The following is a 19,200-nucleotide window of genomic DNA, read 5'->3' on the forward strand; positions in this document are numbered from 1 at the left end:
GAGTTCGAGCTTGCTGAAGTTCATTTATCTTCCTTGATGAAAGTTTTGGGATCTTCAAAGATAGAAGATAAGAGGTGATATCATCTTTAACGAAAGAAGAATTATTAACAGAAAAAAGAGATGATAAATGATCAACAAATACATCCTTAATCCTATCAAAGTCTTTTATTAATTCCATATTATTGTCATATTATTGTTATGAATGAACCAGATTCGATTATTAGTTCTTCTCCTCTTCACTATTTATGCTAGTGGCTTCTCTACTTCATCGATAGCATCAAACAGATCCCGAATCAAGGGATCGTATTGGTTCACCAATTATACGCCATTCAACACCGAATCAAGGGCAAAACTCGATTTTGATGCTAAAATGAAATTGTGAGACAATTGGATTTATCTCCTAAATCAAAAAATTAACAAATACTAAATTGAAAACTATACACATAATTTTAAAGTCTCACGGTTCAATCACCAGATTAATAATTAACCTAAAACTAAAATTATGATTTAGCTCCTCATAATTTGAGAAACAAACAAGAAAATAATTGAAAGGAAATTACTCAAAAGCTTTTAAATTGAAAATTAAAAAAAAATCTCTAAAGTAAAACCACTGTGCGGCTACAAAAATAAGGCTCTTTTTGGATCATCAATTAACATTAGTGTAATGGAATCGTAAGGGATAATGCTTTTTTTATCAGAGTTTTTGGGTGTTTGGAACACGAATGGTGAAACACATTTGAAAAACCTGACCTCACTGCAGCTCCAATTTTCAACTGAAGATGAGTTTGGATGGACGGTGCGTTTACCTACGGTTAGTGTAAAAATAGCGGTGGCAGTGAGATTAGATACTGTAGCGTGAGATAAAAAGTAAACTAAACGCACCGTACCGCACCGCACCCAATCACCCATCCAAACTCACCCTGAAACACCAATGAAAAAAAAAACAACCCCAATCAAACTGTTTTTTTTACAATTTTAATCTTTTATCTAAGGTATGTTTGTGTTGTTCATAGTTTTTTTTGTTTATTTATAAAATAGTAGTTATATATATATTACCATTATAAAATTAATATTAATTAATTAAAAATGAAAGTTTTAATAAACATAGTAAATAATTTTAATATTTTATTAAACGAAATTATAAATTTACACATATTTTTAGTAATTTCGTAAAAATAAAATATTTTATATTTTTCTCTATTATATATAATTTCTATTAATCTAATGTCTTTAATAATCATTTTCCAATCCCACCTCACCTCATTGTTTCTAATTTCGCTGTTACAGATTAATTAGATAAACCTAATCCCTAATTAAACTTTTAAAGAAATAAAAAATAAAAAAAATTATTAAAATAGTTCTAATGTTTAAGAATTTTGTGCTCCATTTCAACTCTCATGCAAAATCTTAATTTTAGTCCACAATTTTATTTGTTTTTCAACACACTAGATAATATTGTGTTTATTATTGTAGTCTACTTCTAGTATCTAAACACGATTGGTATTAAATTTAACTGTCACGAGAATTATATTAATTATTAGATTAATTTAATTTGAAAATTAAATAATAATAAACACAATATATGTACAAATTCATTGTACAAGAATAAAAAAATAATTAAAATAAATGTATGAATTTGATTCACATAAAATATTAATTATGATCTGTTTATCGAAATTATTAAAATAAAGTATTATAATAATTAATTTCGGTAAATTAATATCCTTTTAGAAATGATATTACACTGTGATATTTTCATATATGTATTTTGGCACCAACAAGGGGGATTCTGTTTTATTTGTTTATTTACTTAGGGAATATTAAATAAAAGAAAAGGAATCATAAAATATCTTTTCGGGAAAAAACTCTTTCAAACATTGTGAGAGTTTTTGTTCATTCGTTCGCAACATGGTGGACTACGTAAAGGCCGAGACTATTCTGTTGCGGCTTTGGATCGGTAGCGTGCGAAAGGGATTAAAATAGAAGTTGTTCATTCCTATTTTTCAAAGTTCAAAAGGTATGTTTTTCAAACATTTTCTACCCGATTCGTTCCTCGTGCATGGATTCCTGGTTTGGATCGCCGAAATAATTTTTTCGCTGCGCCATGGGACGTCTTGATGATCCAACAAGAATAATAAGGGAACTTCAACAGCCACGCGTCATTACCGTTAGCCCTATCGAGTCACTCAAATACACCACCCCTATGCCATGTAAAGGGTGTGCATTTGAATCTCAAATCATGTAGATCGGAGGATTCCATAAAATTCCTGAAGAAAGAACACCTTTTCCCATTAACCCGTCCACCCCTTTTCTCAGTAGAGGTTAAAATTGCATTAAAATCTCCCATTGTGATCCAAGGGGAACTCGAACATGGAATAGTCACCTTAGGGCATCCCAAAGTCCCTTGCGTTTATGATTATCAAGGCTACCGTAAATAAAGACAACATAAATCGGTCACTGAAGAGAACAGTAAGAAACCTTAGTCATAAAACATTGCATACGACTCCGCATAATTTCCACCTGAATCGTCTCCTTCCAACTGACCCAAATACCGCTAGAAAAACTTATAGCTTCCACCCAATGAGAACACTGAAAACTGAGGTTGGCAATGACCAAATCGGCTTTGCTACCACTCACTCTTGTTTCTAACATGCCAATAATATCCGATTTATACTCTCGAAAAAATTGTAAAAACTTTTTGCTAGCACACCTTTGACAATTCCATGAAAAAATAGATAAACTCAAAAAAATATATAAGAAATCTAAAAGAGAAAGAAAACGTACCATATTTCATGTCTGTTAGACACCTTCTCGACTTTTCTCGTCGCTACTTTGGCCCTCTTCTTTAGCCTCCAAATTAATTTGTGAGCTAATAAGCTTGGCCATTGAATTCATTGTGTCTGCTAAGGGACCCTCGTAATACCAGAAAATTTTCTTTCTCGAATTACTTTACTAATGGCACCACTAGAGCGAGCAATGCCCTTAATTCCTGACCCCCTACCTTTCAAAAACGAGGACCCTTTACCTCTTCCAACCGTTGTACCATTTTCAAGAGACTTGGCATGCTTAATTCTCTCACTATCCTTGAAGGTAACAGCCGAGTGATTTTTAGGATTGAGAATTTCCCTACTTAAAACCACCGATGACTCAACCAGCCCATCAAAGGTGGAGTTAACGTGAGCATTAATTCCTACTAAAACCGACCCTTCCTTACTTAAAAGCAACGATTAAGAATCATAGTTTGGGGCATTGGCCTTCTCAGCTGACCTATTAACAGAATCATTCAAAACAGCTTGTATCGAAAATTCGGTGATATCATGAGGCTGGTACCACGAAGAAATTAAAAACGCCTAGACCTGCTCCTTGTTAATTTCCATAGCCTTTGAACTCACTATGACGCCATTGGGCTCCTGCGAAGAAGAAACAAAATTGGACTTTGGAGTAATCACAATTGGGTTAGAAACCATACTTGAGCTTTCGAGTATAGAAGTAATCTGAACCAAGTCTACTGAAGCTCCTGGCCCGTTACCCTCCAGCATATCAACTCCACCAACATGCCCAGCAACCCTATCAAAATGCTGACCCGTTTTACTTGGAAGATTCTGCTCTTTATTAGTAAATAAAATAATTTCTAAAATTAAATATAATATTTAATAATAATTTTAAATATGTTTAAAAAAATCAAAAAAATATATCTTGCTTAACATCTTATTCTCTTAAGTCTCATGTAACTTCTCTTAAATTTTTTTGTGCTTGTAAACCTAACTGAACAATAAGATGGAGTCATCGGAATTTCTAGATTTGCAATTATCCTTTTTATTATTTGATCAATTAAATTAGTTCATTTTCTAAAACAAAAGGAAACTAATTAATATTTATATAAATTAAAAAGTATACATACATAATTTAAAGACATATAATATATTAATTGTTATATAATTAAATTATGTATGTAAAATAATTATTATAACATGATGATATTACAATCAGCATTCTTCTATTAACGATATGCAATTTAAACCTTGAATATGGAACTAATTGTATATAGACGGGCTCATCTGTTACATTAACTAGACTCACTCCTACATAAAAGAAAATTTTTTTACTGGCTAATCCTAATTTCAAATAAATCACTCTTCCTCGTATGTTTCTTTTTTCTACAAAAAAGAAAGCTTTTTTTTTTTGTCAATCAGGTAGAATTTGACATATGGTGATGTTATTTCCAACCGGCATGTCAACTGGAATTTGATATGTAATCCAGGGGCAAAGCTAGAAAATTTTTTTAGGGGGGTCAAAATTAAATTGTAATTTTTATGATAGTAAAAAATGCAAATTTTTAAAGGATTAAATCAAAATTTTATCATTTTAAGGAGGCAAAGTGCAATTTTACTTTTACTAATTTAAAATTTTAAAGGTCTCTTTTCCAATTTTACAAAAATAGTCACTTTTGTTTGTCTCAGATTACATTTTAGTCACTTATGTTTGAAATGTTACGTTTTAGCCACTTACGCTATAGTTTTGTTACGAAGTGGTCACTCAACCGTTAAGCTCTGTTAGATCCCTAATGGTGCTCCTACATGGCAGTCCAAATTGGTTTTTAATGTCAACTTGGATGTCCTATGTGGCAGTCCAAATAAAATTTATTTAATTAAAAACCTATTTTCATCCCAGCAACTGGACATCCAAATTGGCATTTAAAACCCATTTGGATTGCCATGTAAGACTGCCGTTAAGGAGGTAACAGAGTTTAACGGTAGAGTAACCACTTCATAATAAAATAATAACGTAAATGACTAAAACGTAACATTTTAAACATAAGTGACTAAAATGTAATTTAAGGCAAACAAAAGTGACTATTTTTATAATTTACCTATAAAATTTTAAACACTTTTAAATATATTATAATTATTATATTTAATTTTATTATTAATTAAAATATTTAATTTTAAAAAACATTTTTATTGATATTTATATGTTATTTATTAGTTTGTCTAAAAAATATTTTTAGACGTGTTTTAGTTGCTAGTCCTGTTTTCCAAGTTGTTGCCCCATTCAACACTCTTAAAAGAGACTCAAGTCTTGAATGACATTGTAAGTGTAAAACTTTGCCAAATATTTTTTTGACGAATTCCATCAAATCAAAGTCTACATTCTCTAAGTGATTTTACTTAGTTCCGTGTTTACTCACTGTTAGTATAAAAATAACAGTGATGATGGGATTAGATGCTACAACAATATTGTAACGTGAGATAAAAATGAATTAAACGCACTAAACTGGAGATAAACACCCTCATTTCGTTATTTTTGTTATTATTATTTAAAATTTAAGAAAATATTGGCATAATATTTGATAACATCGATTAGTACATCTTCTCTTATTAAGTTTAAGAAATTTAAAATAATAGTAATATAATTAGATAAATATTTATTATAAATTTTTAGACTCTACAAGTAAAGTTAGGGAGTTGATAAGTACTGGATATATAATAAAATATTAAAAATAATAGATATTAAAAAAAAAGCTTATAAATTTCTAAAATTACTTGTGGAATAAAAAAAGTACAAAGCCAATGTACCAAATATTCACCCAATTAATTATTCTTAACTAGTTTTTTTTTTATAAAGGGTAAATTACACTGCAAGTCACATAATTATCCATTTGTTTTTTTAGTTTGTTTTCGTTGAGTTTTGTTAAGTGTTTTACGGAAGGGTTAGTGACTTCACATATGAAAGCACCTCCTTGGTCCCTAACAACCAGTCCATAGCTGGCTTGCTGCATGTTTTCGCTAAAAGCAGTGTCGATGTTACACTTGATGCAGCCAACTTGTGGCCGAGACCAGCTAACAACGGGAGCAGCGACTGCTTGAGCAGTAGCAGGCCGCACTTGTTGGTAGGTCGATCGCGCAACAGGCCAATCTTGCCCTAAAGAAGAAGCAAAAGCCGAAGCCACTGTAAATGTGTCTGCATGCCATAGGAACTGATTATGGAAATACCAGAGAGACCAAGCAACCACTCTACCAAACATCAGTATCGACACCAAGCAGAAGCGAGAATAACTGGTCAGAAAAAGACGAAGATGGAACAACAATAGTAGATAACGAACATACTTGAACCGCAAAAGTACAACCCAAAATTACATGGTCGATATCCTCAACCTGTCCGCAACGAGGGCAGTTAATCAGCACCGCACAACCTCTGTCAATAAGCCGACAACGCGTAGGAAGCTAAGAAGACAACGCCATAAAAAATCTTTTACCTTTGGTGGAATATCAGCATTCCAAAGAGGCAACCAAGGCCCCTCCACTCTATTAACAAGTGAATCAGCGAACTTGTCAAAAGCAAGGCAATAGGCGGACTTAACCGAATATTCACCATTCTTATCAAAGTGTCAGATAAGCCTATCGGGAGGGCGTAACGAGCTAAGCGGAACAACCATAATCCGTCGCACGTCACAAGGGGCAAAGACACCCTCGACCAAACCTCGATCCCAACCCCACTGAACATCACGAAACAAGTCACATACCAATATATATACCATCGGTAACGTATACTCAAGTAGTGCAGTTGTCTATTAGGGGATCTAAATTTATACAAGAGAGATGTGTTATATGTATATCGTGGATGCAATCATTGAAAATATAAAATAAAGAAGGTTCAAGTCATCCGTTGACAATGTAAAAGTAAGAGATGCGATCCATTCGTTCGTAATATGAAACATAAGAAATACATACTATTTATTTGTTAGAACTAAAGAATGCATAATGTTCGTTAAAATGTGAGCGAGAGGATTATTTATTGTTATAAATATAACTTTTGGCCTAAGTTTTTTTACAAGAATATTGAATAAGTGCTTATGGAAGGTGGTATTATAGTGTTGATCGGGAGAAATAAAGCATGTATGCTCGTAGTTATAAAATTTATTCATTAACCCTAATTTTGATTTTTATGAAAAAGATATGTCTCATTTCTATCGAGAGCTCAAAGGGTTCACGAAAGGACTTGAATGTAAAAGATATACCTCACCTCTGTCAAGAGCTCAAAGGGTTTACAGAGAGACTCGAATGTAAAAGATATCTATATATATAACTTCTTGTGACTTAAAAATTTTGCACATCTAATAAACATAAAAGTTATAATCAAATAAACACAAATTTTTAGTTCAATAATGATCAAACCCAAATTATTTCTGGAAAAAGTAAATACTCAACCAATAAATCATAACTTGTGTTTAATACACAATTTTTTAGTTCAAATAATTGCATGGTTAATACACATATTATCTATAACCTACTATTAATTAAAGTTATCCCTCACTTGATGAAAAGCCATAATTTGAGTTTGGAAGGCCAAAATAATTTCATGACAACTAAGCAATGTATTTTTTTTCTCCATAGTGAGAGTAATTAAGTCATTTTATTGCTAAAATAAAGAATAATGTTAAGAAAAGTGAAAAGGAAAGTAGGGAAGATAATTATAATATTTATAATATTAAGCTATTATAAAATGTAATTATTTAAAATTAAATGATTATTATTGAAGTGTCTAAAGTTATTACGATGAATCAATGGAAGTGCGCCTATTTTCACCACCACTGTTAGAGAGTGTAACTTGTCATATTTCAATTATTGATAAATTATTAAAACAAAATTTTGGGTTATGTTGATATCATGAGATTATTCAAGCCCACAGATGAAATCAATTCACTTGGTGAAACATATCTTGAGGATTAGATCGGATTGATTGCACCAAATCCCTAGGATCAAGGATGTTAAATCAATTCTCTGGTCATTATTATTGTATTGTATTTCGCTTTTTTAGTTGTTGTTTAGAAGGGATCGATTCTGATTGATCTTTAGTATGTTAGCTAGTTCCGAAATTTCCTGTATATTTGAGAGACTTGTATAGGTTTATACACAAAGTATTAAGATTACTTACTAGTTCATTGAGGAACATTTCTTTTATGCACTTGAGATCGTAAAATGTTTTGTTATTGGTTTAACAAACTAAGTTCTCAGGGAGAGAATCTAATGGTGAGAGGTTTAGTTCTTGAAGTACAAAAGTGAGAGGTTTAGAACTAGGATCACTGGTTGTATTGAGTTCAAAGATAGTAGATTTATCTCATTGAGCTAGACTTTACAGATGTAGAAAAATCAAACAGCGTAAACAATTTCTTATCCCTTATTTTATTGAACTTGTCGTAATTATGGCAGAAATTCCCATTTCCGCAATCACTTCTACTCATATTCTATTTCATGCATTTACCAATTAGCCCATGTCAACAATTATAATAAGTTACATAAAATATGAAATAAACTAAAAATCATATAAAACAACATGAAATGATTAAAACATAACATAACATGAAAATGATACAAATACAAAAATGTGTTAAATTTGCATTTAACGAATTATTCACATGTAAAATTTTATAATAAAAAATTCATGACATGAAAAACACAAACACAATATGATTATGTCTTTCTTTAAATTGAATCAATATTAAAAATGATGTAAAATATGACATAAATTTAAACTCAACATAACATGAACGCACATACGATTCTCTAAATCGAGTCGCTGTGATAGCAGATGTAATACACATTATGATACAAAAATAACATAAACACGACATGCGTTACAAAAATCGTTCAAATCTATATAAAAACATGTAACAATATATTTTCGTATTTAAATTTTTTTATCAATAGTAAAGTCATATTTAATATATTTTTTATATTTTATAAAGAATTTGACACATTAAAATATTTTATGTCAATTTTGACAAATATATTTATTTATATTAAATTTTTTTATGGTTTCATGTTTTGATTATTTTTCATATTGATTTTGTGTTGTTCAATTAATTATATACAAATAGATCTAAATTTCGTCTCATATATTATATAATAAATGGATTTATTAAGCATCTAAATTATTTCATTTTTTTGTATTTTTTAAGTTTATTTTAAATTATCATATCAAATATGATAGACTGCTGGCAGCAAAGTGCAGGCATGTATTTTATATTACATTTAAAATTTTCATACATCTAATAATTTATAGTGCATTTATGTTCAAGTAATTAATACATAAAAATAAGTGGCAAAGGGGCTGGCATGGGGTCGAGTCCCCAAAATGGTAAAATTTTTATTTAGACCCTTTTATAATTTATAAAATTTTAAATTAAAAATGGTAAAATTACATTTTAGTCTTAAAAATGATTAAAATTTGATTTAATTTTTTAAAAATTATAAAAATATAGGTATTAAAATAATAAAATAATATTTATTATTATTATTTAAAATTTAGGAAAATAATAAAAATATAGGGTATTACATTCTATAATTGCTTTTACCTAAGTAAACAAAGTCTCATTTCAATATCTTTTATATTTTTTATTATTATTTAAAATTTAGGAAAATAATGACGTAATATTTAATAATAATAATTAATACATTTTCTCTTATTAAGTTCAAGCAATTTTATATAATACTAATATAATTGTTCTTAATTAATTTTTAGGCATAATAACAAATTTAGCTCTTAATGTTAAATTTATTTTCATTTTATCCTTTATTCTTTATTTGAGTTAAATTTGACCCCTATCTTTGAAAAAGAATCGAAATACTTTTTTTTTAATGAAAATACCAACTAGAATGTTAAATTTTTAAACATGGTAACACGTATGATAATCCATGTGTACTTCATGCTATTTTTTTAATATTTTTATAATTTTTTACTTATTTATTAACGTGACATATAAGACAAATAATGTCATATTAGTATGGTGCCACGCCAACATCACTAAAAAAATTAACGTTTTAGTTAGCATTTCCATTAATATATATATATAATCTTTTCTGAAAGGTTAACAGTTAAATTTAATAATTAAAAAAAGACCAAATTGACAAAAGATGTAAATATCAAGGACTGAATTTATCATTATACTATTTTTTATTATATAAAAAGTTGACACTTAGTCATGTAAAACTAAAAGTGTTTAGCATGTTAGGTGTTACGTGACATCTAAAACGCGTTCACCAAAAAAACAATCTTATGATATATTTAAGGTTAATAATTATTAAAAAAAGTTAAAAATCTTTTTTTTGATTTAAATCCAGTGGGGGTAATGCTTCTAAGTTACGGTGGTTAAATTATTTCATAATAAATCCTTATATTTTTCGTAAATTTAAAATTTAGTTTATTGTTTTTACTTTTTGGAATTTAATCTTTCAAAATTCAGGTCCAATTGTCAACATTGTAAAATTTAAGTTTATTATGATGTTCTTTTTTTCGTTATATCTACCAAGTGAGTATTTTTTTATTTTAAAATGTTACACTAACAAATGTAACAAAAAATTTAACAGTGTTAATAATTGGACCTGAAAATTGAAATCTGAAAAGTAAATGAACTAAATACTTGAAAATAAAAATATAGGGACTAAAATTCTAAACTTTTGAAAGGTATAGGGACCTATGACATATTTTAACCAAATAATTAATAATATGCTTTTTGAAACTAATGATTGTTGCAACTGACGACAATGAATTTGTGCTTTGGTCCTTTAAGTTTATTTATGCATAATTACATATAAAAAATGATTTATAGATCCGATCTTGTTTTTTCATTTTTTTTAATTTAATTTTAAAAACTAAATTATATAACTCTTAATTTTTTTAATATTAAAACTATAAAGGTTTAGGCCGATTGAGCCTTAACTCGACCGGCATGAGCATTGTTACCAATACAGGAGGACATAGATTCGAATATACTGAAACGTATTATCCTCCTATTTATAGTTTATAAAATGAAATGGTTAACGTGATCTTCATTAGCTTGTGTGCTGATCCCCTTTAAAGTAGTGCTTTTCATAGGTCATCCGCCCTAAATGTCTCTGGGAAGCTTCCCTTGTTCTCCTTAGAGCAAGCCGTCCACCCATTTTTATGTATGAACAATCTTTCAATGTGAATGCACTTCATAAACAACAATTAGTATATTTAAGCATAACAACCTCGTACAAATAGAGGCCCGTGATTATCCTTTACGCATTTAGTAGGACTACTATCACGTCATATTAATGGACAAAGGGACCTTTCCTATACATACATTGAGGAAAGATGAAGAAATGATCAATCTTCTGGCATCCTAGGGTAACTCTGAGCAATTGTCTTCTTGATCAACCTATCATCTTGTCTTTATTTCAACTCTCAATCTCTTTAGGTGAATTGGCTTTCATTGTACCACTTTATCCTCCACCGTTGTTGTACTTTATATCAACAACTTTCAAAATGTATTCATATAGGATTGACATAGTAAGATTTAAACTCATAATAAATTTAAGAGAGAACAAGTGCCTAATAGAAATCATAAATAATACATGTAAGATCAACTAGAACTAAAATGGTAAAAGTACCATGGAGGCCCTTGTACTAGAAGTTAGTTTGCATTTTCCCTCATCTACTAAAAAATGGGCAAATTTATCCATGTACAATAGATCAAAGAGCAATTTGATCATTCTATTAAAAAATTAATCCATTTCTACTATTAAAATTTGGTCCATGTATGCTAAAATGAGATACATGTGGCACGCCACGTATAATTGTCTAGTTATTCTGTCAGCCAAATTAGTTTTAACAGTAAAAATGAATGAAATTTTTAACAAAAATGACCAATTTGCTCATTGATCTAATGTACAATGATTGATTTACCTATTTTTTAGTAAAAGAGGCAAAATGTAATTTAACTCCTAGTAAAGGGCTTCCACGATACTTTTATTGAACTAGAATCAACTTAATATGAAACCACAATCCCAAAAATAGAAAAGGGCAAATTCCATTATAACCCCTTCAAAAAATTTTAAAATTACAAGTCAATATAACAATAAATTTACACTTTGACCCCTCCAAAAATTTATGATTAATCTTTAACCTCCCAAAAAATTTTCTAACTTTGCGATTGAATACATTGGACTGAAAACCGTAATATATTTGACCTAAATCAAAATAAATCTACAACATTTATGTAGGATGAGATTGAACTCCACCTTAATTTTATTTTATTTTTTAAAAATTTAAGCTAATTCAATAATACTCCAAATCTTATCCATAAATTAATGCAAAATTTTTTGTAATAAAGTCAAAATTAAATTTTTTTATACAATCTTATCCAAGTTAACGTCAATGTTACATAAAATATCATCAACTTACCTTAATTATAAAAAATAAATCAAATTTTAAAATATATTTACATAAATATATTTTTATTATTTAATATATTTAATTTTTTTAAAAATTTAAAATCCTTCTATTTTCCACTCTAACTTGCTTTTCCATACAAACAGATCTCCCGCTTTCCCTGCAAATGCCGTCCTTTCGGTCCTTCCAATATTAACAACACCTCTCATTTTCCCTCTTAACGCTCCAAATCTTAACGTGCGCAACCTCAGCGCACCACATGGCAGCTCCTTCATTTGTCTCCAAAGCAAGAACCGCTTTCAACTCTGCAGCTGCCAAAGCCGAGCGAGTTTTCACTGATTTTAAACCCGATTTTGGTAAATAAAAGAAAATTTTTTTGATCCTCTATATTTTTGCCTCTTAATATCCATCGCTAATTTTTATTTTTGCGCTTTGCTAATTTTAGATTAAAAAAATTGTCCGGCTTTTAGGTGATTGATGTAAATGTTTATAACGGGAATTTGATTATTTTTTATTTGTTTTTTCTTATCCATTTCGTTGAAGATTCTGATAAATTATTGCGGAAAGAATTCAAAAACGAATCTCTTAACGAAGGCGAGTCTAAGGTAATTTTTTTAATTGATTTTTGATTTTTTTTAATTTAGAAGGTCGTCGGAATTAAGGCACAATGCGCTTCTTTGTTTGGCTGCTGAGAAAATGAAGTAGATTGTAGAATTCGTTTCTTTGAAGTTTCGTTGAGAAAAATGAAGTAAATCGAGTTCGAAGAGTTTAGCTTAGTTTGTTTCTAATGGAACCAGAGGCTTTGTGATTTGTATACTTTTTTTTTTTTAGTTTCCTGCACTTTCTCTGCAACCAAACAAGCTTTAAATGCTTAAAAGTTATGCTGAGTACTTAATAATTATTATGCAATTTAAAAAAAAAAGAATTATTTATTTCTTTTTCCCAGAAAATTCACGTGAAATAATAAGAAAGTAATTTTCAATCCATATTTACTTATTTTAGTTTTAAATTTGGTGTGGTTTGACGCAGAGTTTTGACGAGGTAAAGAATTCTAGGTGGAGACCCTCAAATTTAGGGACAAAGCAAGAATGGCAGGAAAGGTTTAGGAAATTACGGATAGGGAGGAAAGGTATTGAAGACACCGAGAAAGTTGAAATTTCTGTAATGGCTGTTCCATTCTACGATGAAAACATATATTTGCTCAACATGAAGAATGACACGGAAGCAAAGGTACATTTGTGATTTTGTATATTTTTTTCTTTCCCCACAGTTCAGGGTTACTGTTATGGAAATTAAAATGTTTATTTTCCTGTTATTACTTAAAATTAAATGGATTTATTGATGAAATTGTTTCCCTACAGCTTTTAGAAGTAATACCTTCTGTAGATGTTTTAAATACCACCAACACGAATAGCATTCCTCCGACATCTGTACTCAAACAATTGGCTGTAGCTATTGAGTAAGTTTTAGCCATTAATTTGCCCCCAATACTTGAATTTGGTTTTTCTTTATCTGACCTTGTTGGTATTTAAAATTATAGGATGCCTCATGGCTGATTTGTGAATTGCTTTGTTGTAATGATGGCTACGGTTTAATCTTTTGGAGCAAAATGAGTTCAATGCTTACTGGTCAAATGTGTAATCTGTTGATTAATCATATTTCAGCTTGTACATGGTGTTCTTATATTTCTGTACTTCCCTTCTGGTCCCAGGGCTGGAAAAAATTTTAAGACGGTGAAAGATCTTTTGGCATCTTTTGGAAATTCTTCACCAAGTAAGGAAAAGGCAGGCTTGAGCTTCTCTACAGTCAAGTCGTTAGTTATTCGTGAGAAAGAGGATAAACTTGCATCTGGATTCGGTGATGACAAGAAAGTCCTTGCTTTGATTAATTCACTGTTTGATGCAGGTAGATTCATATATGTCGCCGATAAGACATGTGCTTTTGTTCGGAGACATGTTTCTTCTTTGAACTTTCAAATTTTCTTGTGATGGTCTTCCACTTTCATTGTAATATCTGCAAGATATTTGCAGATGGAAAATTCCTCCAACGGAAGCTTGTATCTGATTCAAACACATGTACACCAAAGATACCTTTTATTAAAGACATTCATGGTGCTCCTCCACATGGCTTTGTTGTTAAGCTTTCTGAAGTCATTGGAAGCTTTAGATCCCTTCACAAGATGGCACTCTTTTGGTGCAGGGTTGTTATCGAAGTAAGTGGATTATATGTTACTTCTATCCAAAATAACACAAATGGTCAATGTCAAAAGCAAACTTCACTGAGTTTACACTTTGGATCTTTTTGTCCCAATAAAAACTAGTATCAGAAACTTATCTAATGAAGTTCAAGGTATTGTCATTGCATGATATTATAATAACCACTTCTAGCATAACAACATGCTGACACTTGGGTGCATCTTAGTAGTTGCAATTTGTCATACCACAACTTATCTTCAAGTAAACTAAAGTCCTTCACATTCACATGCTAATGCATTTAGAGTTTTTTTTTTCTTCTCATTATTGTTAATCTTCATCTGATGAGAAGTGTTTGGAATCCTTTACACATGCAGCTGAGAAGATTTTGGTCTGAAGAAAAACATCTGCCAGGCATTCCTGTGAATGAGATTCCAGATCTAAATTCATGTCTTCTATATCAACAATTACAGGTTATTAACTGTTGTCTATCAAGGAAAAGACAACATTATATTGCCACTGAATCATTTGATTCAGAAATGATGGAAGCTGGTTCAAATGTTAAAGAATCAGATGTTTCTAAGGGCACAGTATCTGCCGGCTCTGCTTTGTATGCTCGACTTAAGACTGGAGAACTTGTTCTTCGGCAGGGAGCTAATCAACTGATTGAAAACTTGGCAATGTTGGAAACTGGTGAACCTATGTACTCACCTATTACCCAGGTCTGGTTGCAAATTCTGCCAATAGATTACCTACCTTCCAAGCCTAATCCCATAAGTTAGTGTACTTATGTATATGTCTGCAGGAAGGACCTTTGCTTACAGAAGATCTTATCAGGGAAACGGAGGAATTAGTGCTTCGTACTGGGAGGTCAGTATTTCGGCTTCTTAACCTTATAGCTCACCATTTAACACTTACTAATATGATTTTCTTTTGATGATCATCGTCTTAATTTGTTTACTGCATAAAATTTGTTCATAAATTTTATCATATATTAAGATTCTCCTGTATGCTTTAAAACAATGAACTTAACGTGCAGGATCTTTTCCATCTTTCTGTTGTATGCATCATAAGAATTTGAGTGAAACATAGGAAAATAATTCAGAATCTACGAAGTCTTTTGTCTGTTACCATAATACTCTGTACAGTTACATTATTCTTGTTGTTTTTTACTCATTGCCTTGTCTATTGTGGGTCAGTGTTGGTGCTGGGTGCTCTCGACTACTCTCTGACATGCAGGCTTTCAAGGTGATTTTTAGCACAAAGAAAAATCCTCCATCTTTACTACTGTTGTAGATATATATGGATGCAACAGAAAACTCTTCCTAGTTTCAATGCATAATCTTTTTTTTCTCTTTAACACTCGTGTTAGGCTGCAAATCCTGGCTGTGTTTTAGAAGATTTTGTTAGATGGCACTCTCCTCCTGATTGGATTGAAGATGAGCCAAGCGATAAGGTTCCGGGTGCTAGAGGTCAACTAAGTAGTAGAATGCAGAAAGGAGGTTTTTTTTTTTTTTTTTCATTATCCCAGTTTCCTAAAGTTTACTTTTAGTTTCTTCTCAGTCAGGTCTTGCTATTAAGGAGAGAACATCAGTTCATTGATTGTGTAGAGGAGTATGTTTGTATGAACTCGTATTTTGTCCTTGTGTGATTCATATTAGAAGCGTGTCTCATGTAGAAGATACTCTTCTAGTTGTTTATATTCTTAACCTGCAGAGATTGTCATTTCTCGGACTTATGCTATAGTTGGCTGTAATATGTGAATTATACATATTTGTTAGGTAATTTGTGGCGTGAACTATGGGAGACATCCAAACCCGTACCGGCTATTAAACAAACACCCCTCTATGATGAGGATTTGGCAGTGTAAGTTGGATTCATAAATTTTGATGCTACGAATCTTAAATTTTCTATTACTGGAGCATTGATCTTACAAGATTAGCTTGTTTTATGGTTGCTTTAGGGATGGAATACTGAATTTCTTCGAGAACATTCCCATTTCTGAGCTTTTTCAACAATTGTTTCTTGCTCTTGTGAGTGTTTTAATCTAATTCGAGATTAATCTTTTCTTTATTTAGTGTCTCTTATTACCAATCTGCCGTTCAGTTTATGTATCCAAACTGTGGGAAAAAGGAGTTTTCTGTTTTTCTACTTTGTTTCTAGAACATGATTTGACAACTATGTCCAACACAGGTATATTTAATTTTTCTAACGTCTTCATATGTATTTGGTGGGTTCTAGGAGGATCATATCTTTATACCCATGTCCGGATACGCATCGAACATGAGTGTTGAACACATGCGTTTTAAGAATGAAGATACGAGACAACATAGTTTGACACAAACTATGTTGCTTTGAAAAATACCTGTGTTCAATGCATACATAAACTTGTTTTTAGGAATATGACCCTCTAAGTATTCTATTAATGCATGGAAAACCTTAGAAAAAAGACTAAATGTACTTGGTTCAGATACATCTCCACATTTGACGCCCATGCTTGAGTCTGAGTAACATAGAATGTGAATATCAATAATTGGCTGTTATTTTCTTATTTTTAGGTTGCATATTATTACTTTTACCACTCATTGTTTATAATGCTAATTTCTCATTTGCGTAATGTTCAGCTCAGTTTGGGATTTGTATTAGCCGAGGACAAACTCTCTGCTAACGAAAACTTGTCAAAGCTGTTTTATGAGTGCAAAGACTATGTTGTTGCAACTTGCCAGAGAAATACCTGGAACGATAAAGTGGACGATCTTTGCCAGGTAGGTTTCTATTGTACACACATGCCTCGAGCTAGATCGTTTCATTTAGTTCATGTCATTGTTTACAAAGAAACCTTGGTTTCTTCGCATGCAAGAAAACCGAGCTGCGCTCCTTGTCATGTTTTCTATTCCGTTGTCACTTAAAGGAGATTGCTATTTCCCTCGATAAATTGTCTTTTGGCTCATCAATCAGATGAATATTTTGCTTCTTCTTCGAATGTATACATTTGATGATGTTCGAAAGTGAAATCTATTTATAGGTATACGAAACCGTGGAAACGATGTTAGTGTCTCCCGAAGAAGTCATAAAGGCAATAAAGCAGGCGGATGAGACACCAACACAGGAAAATGAAAGCCCCACCCGGGGTGAGCTAAAACTTCGATTCCTGAGGCTCGGACTCAATTTTGGTAACAAGGATAAACAGCAGAAAAAAACACCGACGACTACAAAAGAACCGAAGAAGAATGCAGATGAGAATCCTTCTCGTCCATTCGCTAGCTTTTTCGATACCAAGTCATCTTTATTTGCAAAGATGTCACCTAAAGCTAAGAATCTCCCACAAGTTGACAAACCTCCAGCCATAGATGAAAGTAATTTGACGGTGGCTTGATTGTATTGATCAAACAAATATTTATTCTTTTCGGCCTTGCTCTTTAAATGAGTTGGGCTAAACCTAAAACGGCGTAGTTTTGGAGGTAATTGTAAATTATTGTGAAATGAGATGATGGCTTTTCATCCGAAGAAGAAATTAATATTTTTCTTTATCTCGAGCATGTTCGGGATTCTCAGTGTATTTCGTAATTAATAAGTTTAAGAGTTAGAATGACGTCATTTGTGCTGAAAGTGTAATCAAATAATATAAAAATATTTGATAGTATTATAAATCTCTGTGAGTTTTTTTTAATTAAAAAATTTAAATAATAATAAAAATAGCATAAATATGACTTAAATAAAAAAAATTCACCTCAAAACTATGACAATTTTCTTATTTAACCTAAACTTTGATTCTATTATTACTCTCTCTTCTCCCACGTTTCATCTTCTTCCCCCTCTCGTAAGCACCAATAACAGACCAGCCCATTGCACCACTGCACCCTCTGGTCCAGGCAAATGAGCAGGCCACAGATGAATCTACTAATTCCATGCTCATCATGTAAGTCTCCAATGAAATCATTGCCTTTGAAAGTGAGATTGTGGACTGGAAGGCCCCTGCAAGAGCTTGAAGTTTGTTGTTGTGGTGAACAGTTTGAGAGGGGATGGGCGATGGGAGCTGCTGTGAAAGTGGGCTGTAATGGGCGCTTATGAGAGAGTGAAGAAGGAGAAGAAGAAACGTGGGAGGGGGAGAGAGAAAGAAAATAATATTTAAATTAATTTATTTTTATTTTAAAAATGTCTCGTATTCTGATTCACTTTAAAAATTTCGAATGTAGTTTTGGAGATCATTTTCGTTTTTCTTTTAATGGAAAATTTTAAAAAACCTTGAAAATTTTAAAATTATTTTTTAGGAAATGAACAAAAATAAAAATTAAAAAATGATAAAAGTTTTTTTTCTTTTCATTAAATTTAAAAAAAAATTAAAATTATGAAAACAAACGGCATAGCTTTAAATGAATTCACCTTAATTTAAATTTATATAAAAACAAAAAAATTATATAAATTTTAAATATTAAATATAGTACTCTGATTCGAATAAATTTTATTTATTAAACGTGTTTTTTAATTTTAAAAAATAAAAAATATTTTCAAAACTTAAATTTTTTCCTTAAATAATATATAACAAAATATCTCCCTAAATAACAATATTCTATAATAGCTACCAAATCCATCAACTATTTACTTAAATTCCTAATGAAAACATAATCTAAAAAAAAAATTACAATGTTGGGTTTTTTACGGGGCTTTGAGTCACTACACTAAAACAGGCTTTTAGCGGTGTTTTTAACGGCGATTGAATAAAAACGCCGCTAAAAATTAAGCATTAGTGGCCCCTTTCAAAAAATGCCACTAAAGATCAAGTATTAGTGGCGCTTTTTAAAAAATACCACTA

General features: G+C 31.0%; 1 protein-coding gene across 3 annotated transcripts; it reads left to right on the forward strand.

Annotated features, from left to right (window-relative positions):
* Positions 1–12,326: 12,326 nt before the first annotated feature.
* LOC107903457 (rab3 GTPase-activating protein catalytic subunit) lies at positions 12,327–18,030 on the forward strand. 3 transcript variants are annotated; one of them, XM_016829506.2, is made up of 14 exons: positions 12,327–12,551; positions 12,739–12,800; positions 13,225–13,425; positions 13,557–13,654; positions 13,907–14,100; positions 14,226–14,407; positions 14,765–15,109; positions 15,193–15,257; positions 15,587–15,635; positions 15,760–15,889; positions 16,169–16,253; positions 16,351–16,420; positions 17,012–17,152; positions 17,413–18,030. In XM_016829506.2, exons 1-14 carry the CDS (start codon positions 12,455–12,457, stop codon positions 17,761–17,763), a joined length of 2,070 nt encoding a protein of 689 aa, XP_016684995.2. In that variant the 5' UTR covers positions 12,327–12,454; the 3' UTR covers positions 17,764–18,030. The 3 variants fall into 3 exon arrangements, with proteins under 3 accessions (XP_016684995.2, XP_040948450.1, XP_016684996.2); XM_041092516.1 differs by lacking the exon at positions 16,351–16,420 and having other exon boundaries at positions 17,017–17,152; XM_016829507.2 differs by lacking the exon at positions 12,739–12,800 and having other exon boundaries at positions 12,413–12,551.
* Positions 18,031–19,200: the final 1,170 nt, after the last annotated feature.

The sequence above is a fragment of the Gossypium hirsutum genome, chromosome D05 (genome assembly GCF_007990345.1).
Source record: "Gossypium hirsutum isolate 1008001.06 chromosome D05, Gossypium_hirsutum_v2.1, whole genome shotgun sequence".
In the NCBI taxonomy this organism is placed as follows: Eukaryota; Viridiplantae; Streptophyta; class Magnoliopsida; order Malvales; family Malvaceae; genus Gossypium; species Gossypium hirsutum.

Excerpts from the sequence above, each read along its gene's own strand:
- LOC107903457 (XM_016829506.2), top strand. The coding sequence starts at position 12,455 with ATGGCAGCTCCTTCATTTGTCTCCAAAGCAAGAACCGCTTTCAACTCT. Across the intron at positions 15,110-15,192 it reads TGTACTCACCTATTACCCAG|GAAGGACCTTTGCTTACAGA; the intron begins GTCTGGTTGCAA and ends ATATGTCTGCAG. Across the intron at positions 17,153-17,412 it reads AAGTGGACGATCTTTGCCAG|GTATACGAAACCGTGGAAAC; the intron begins GTAGGTTTCTAT and ends ATCTATTTATAG.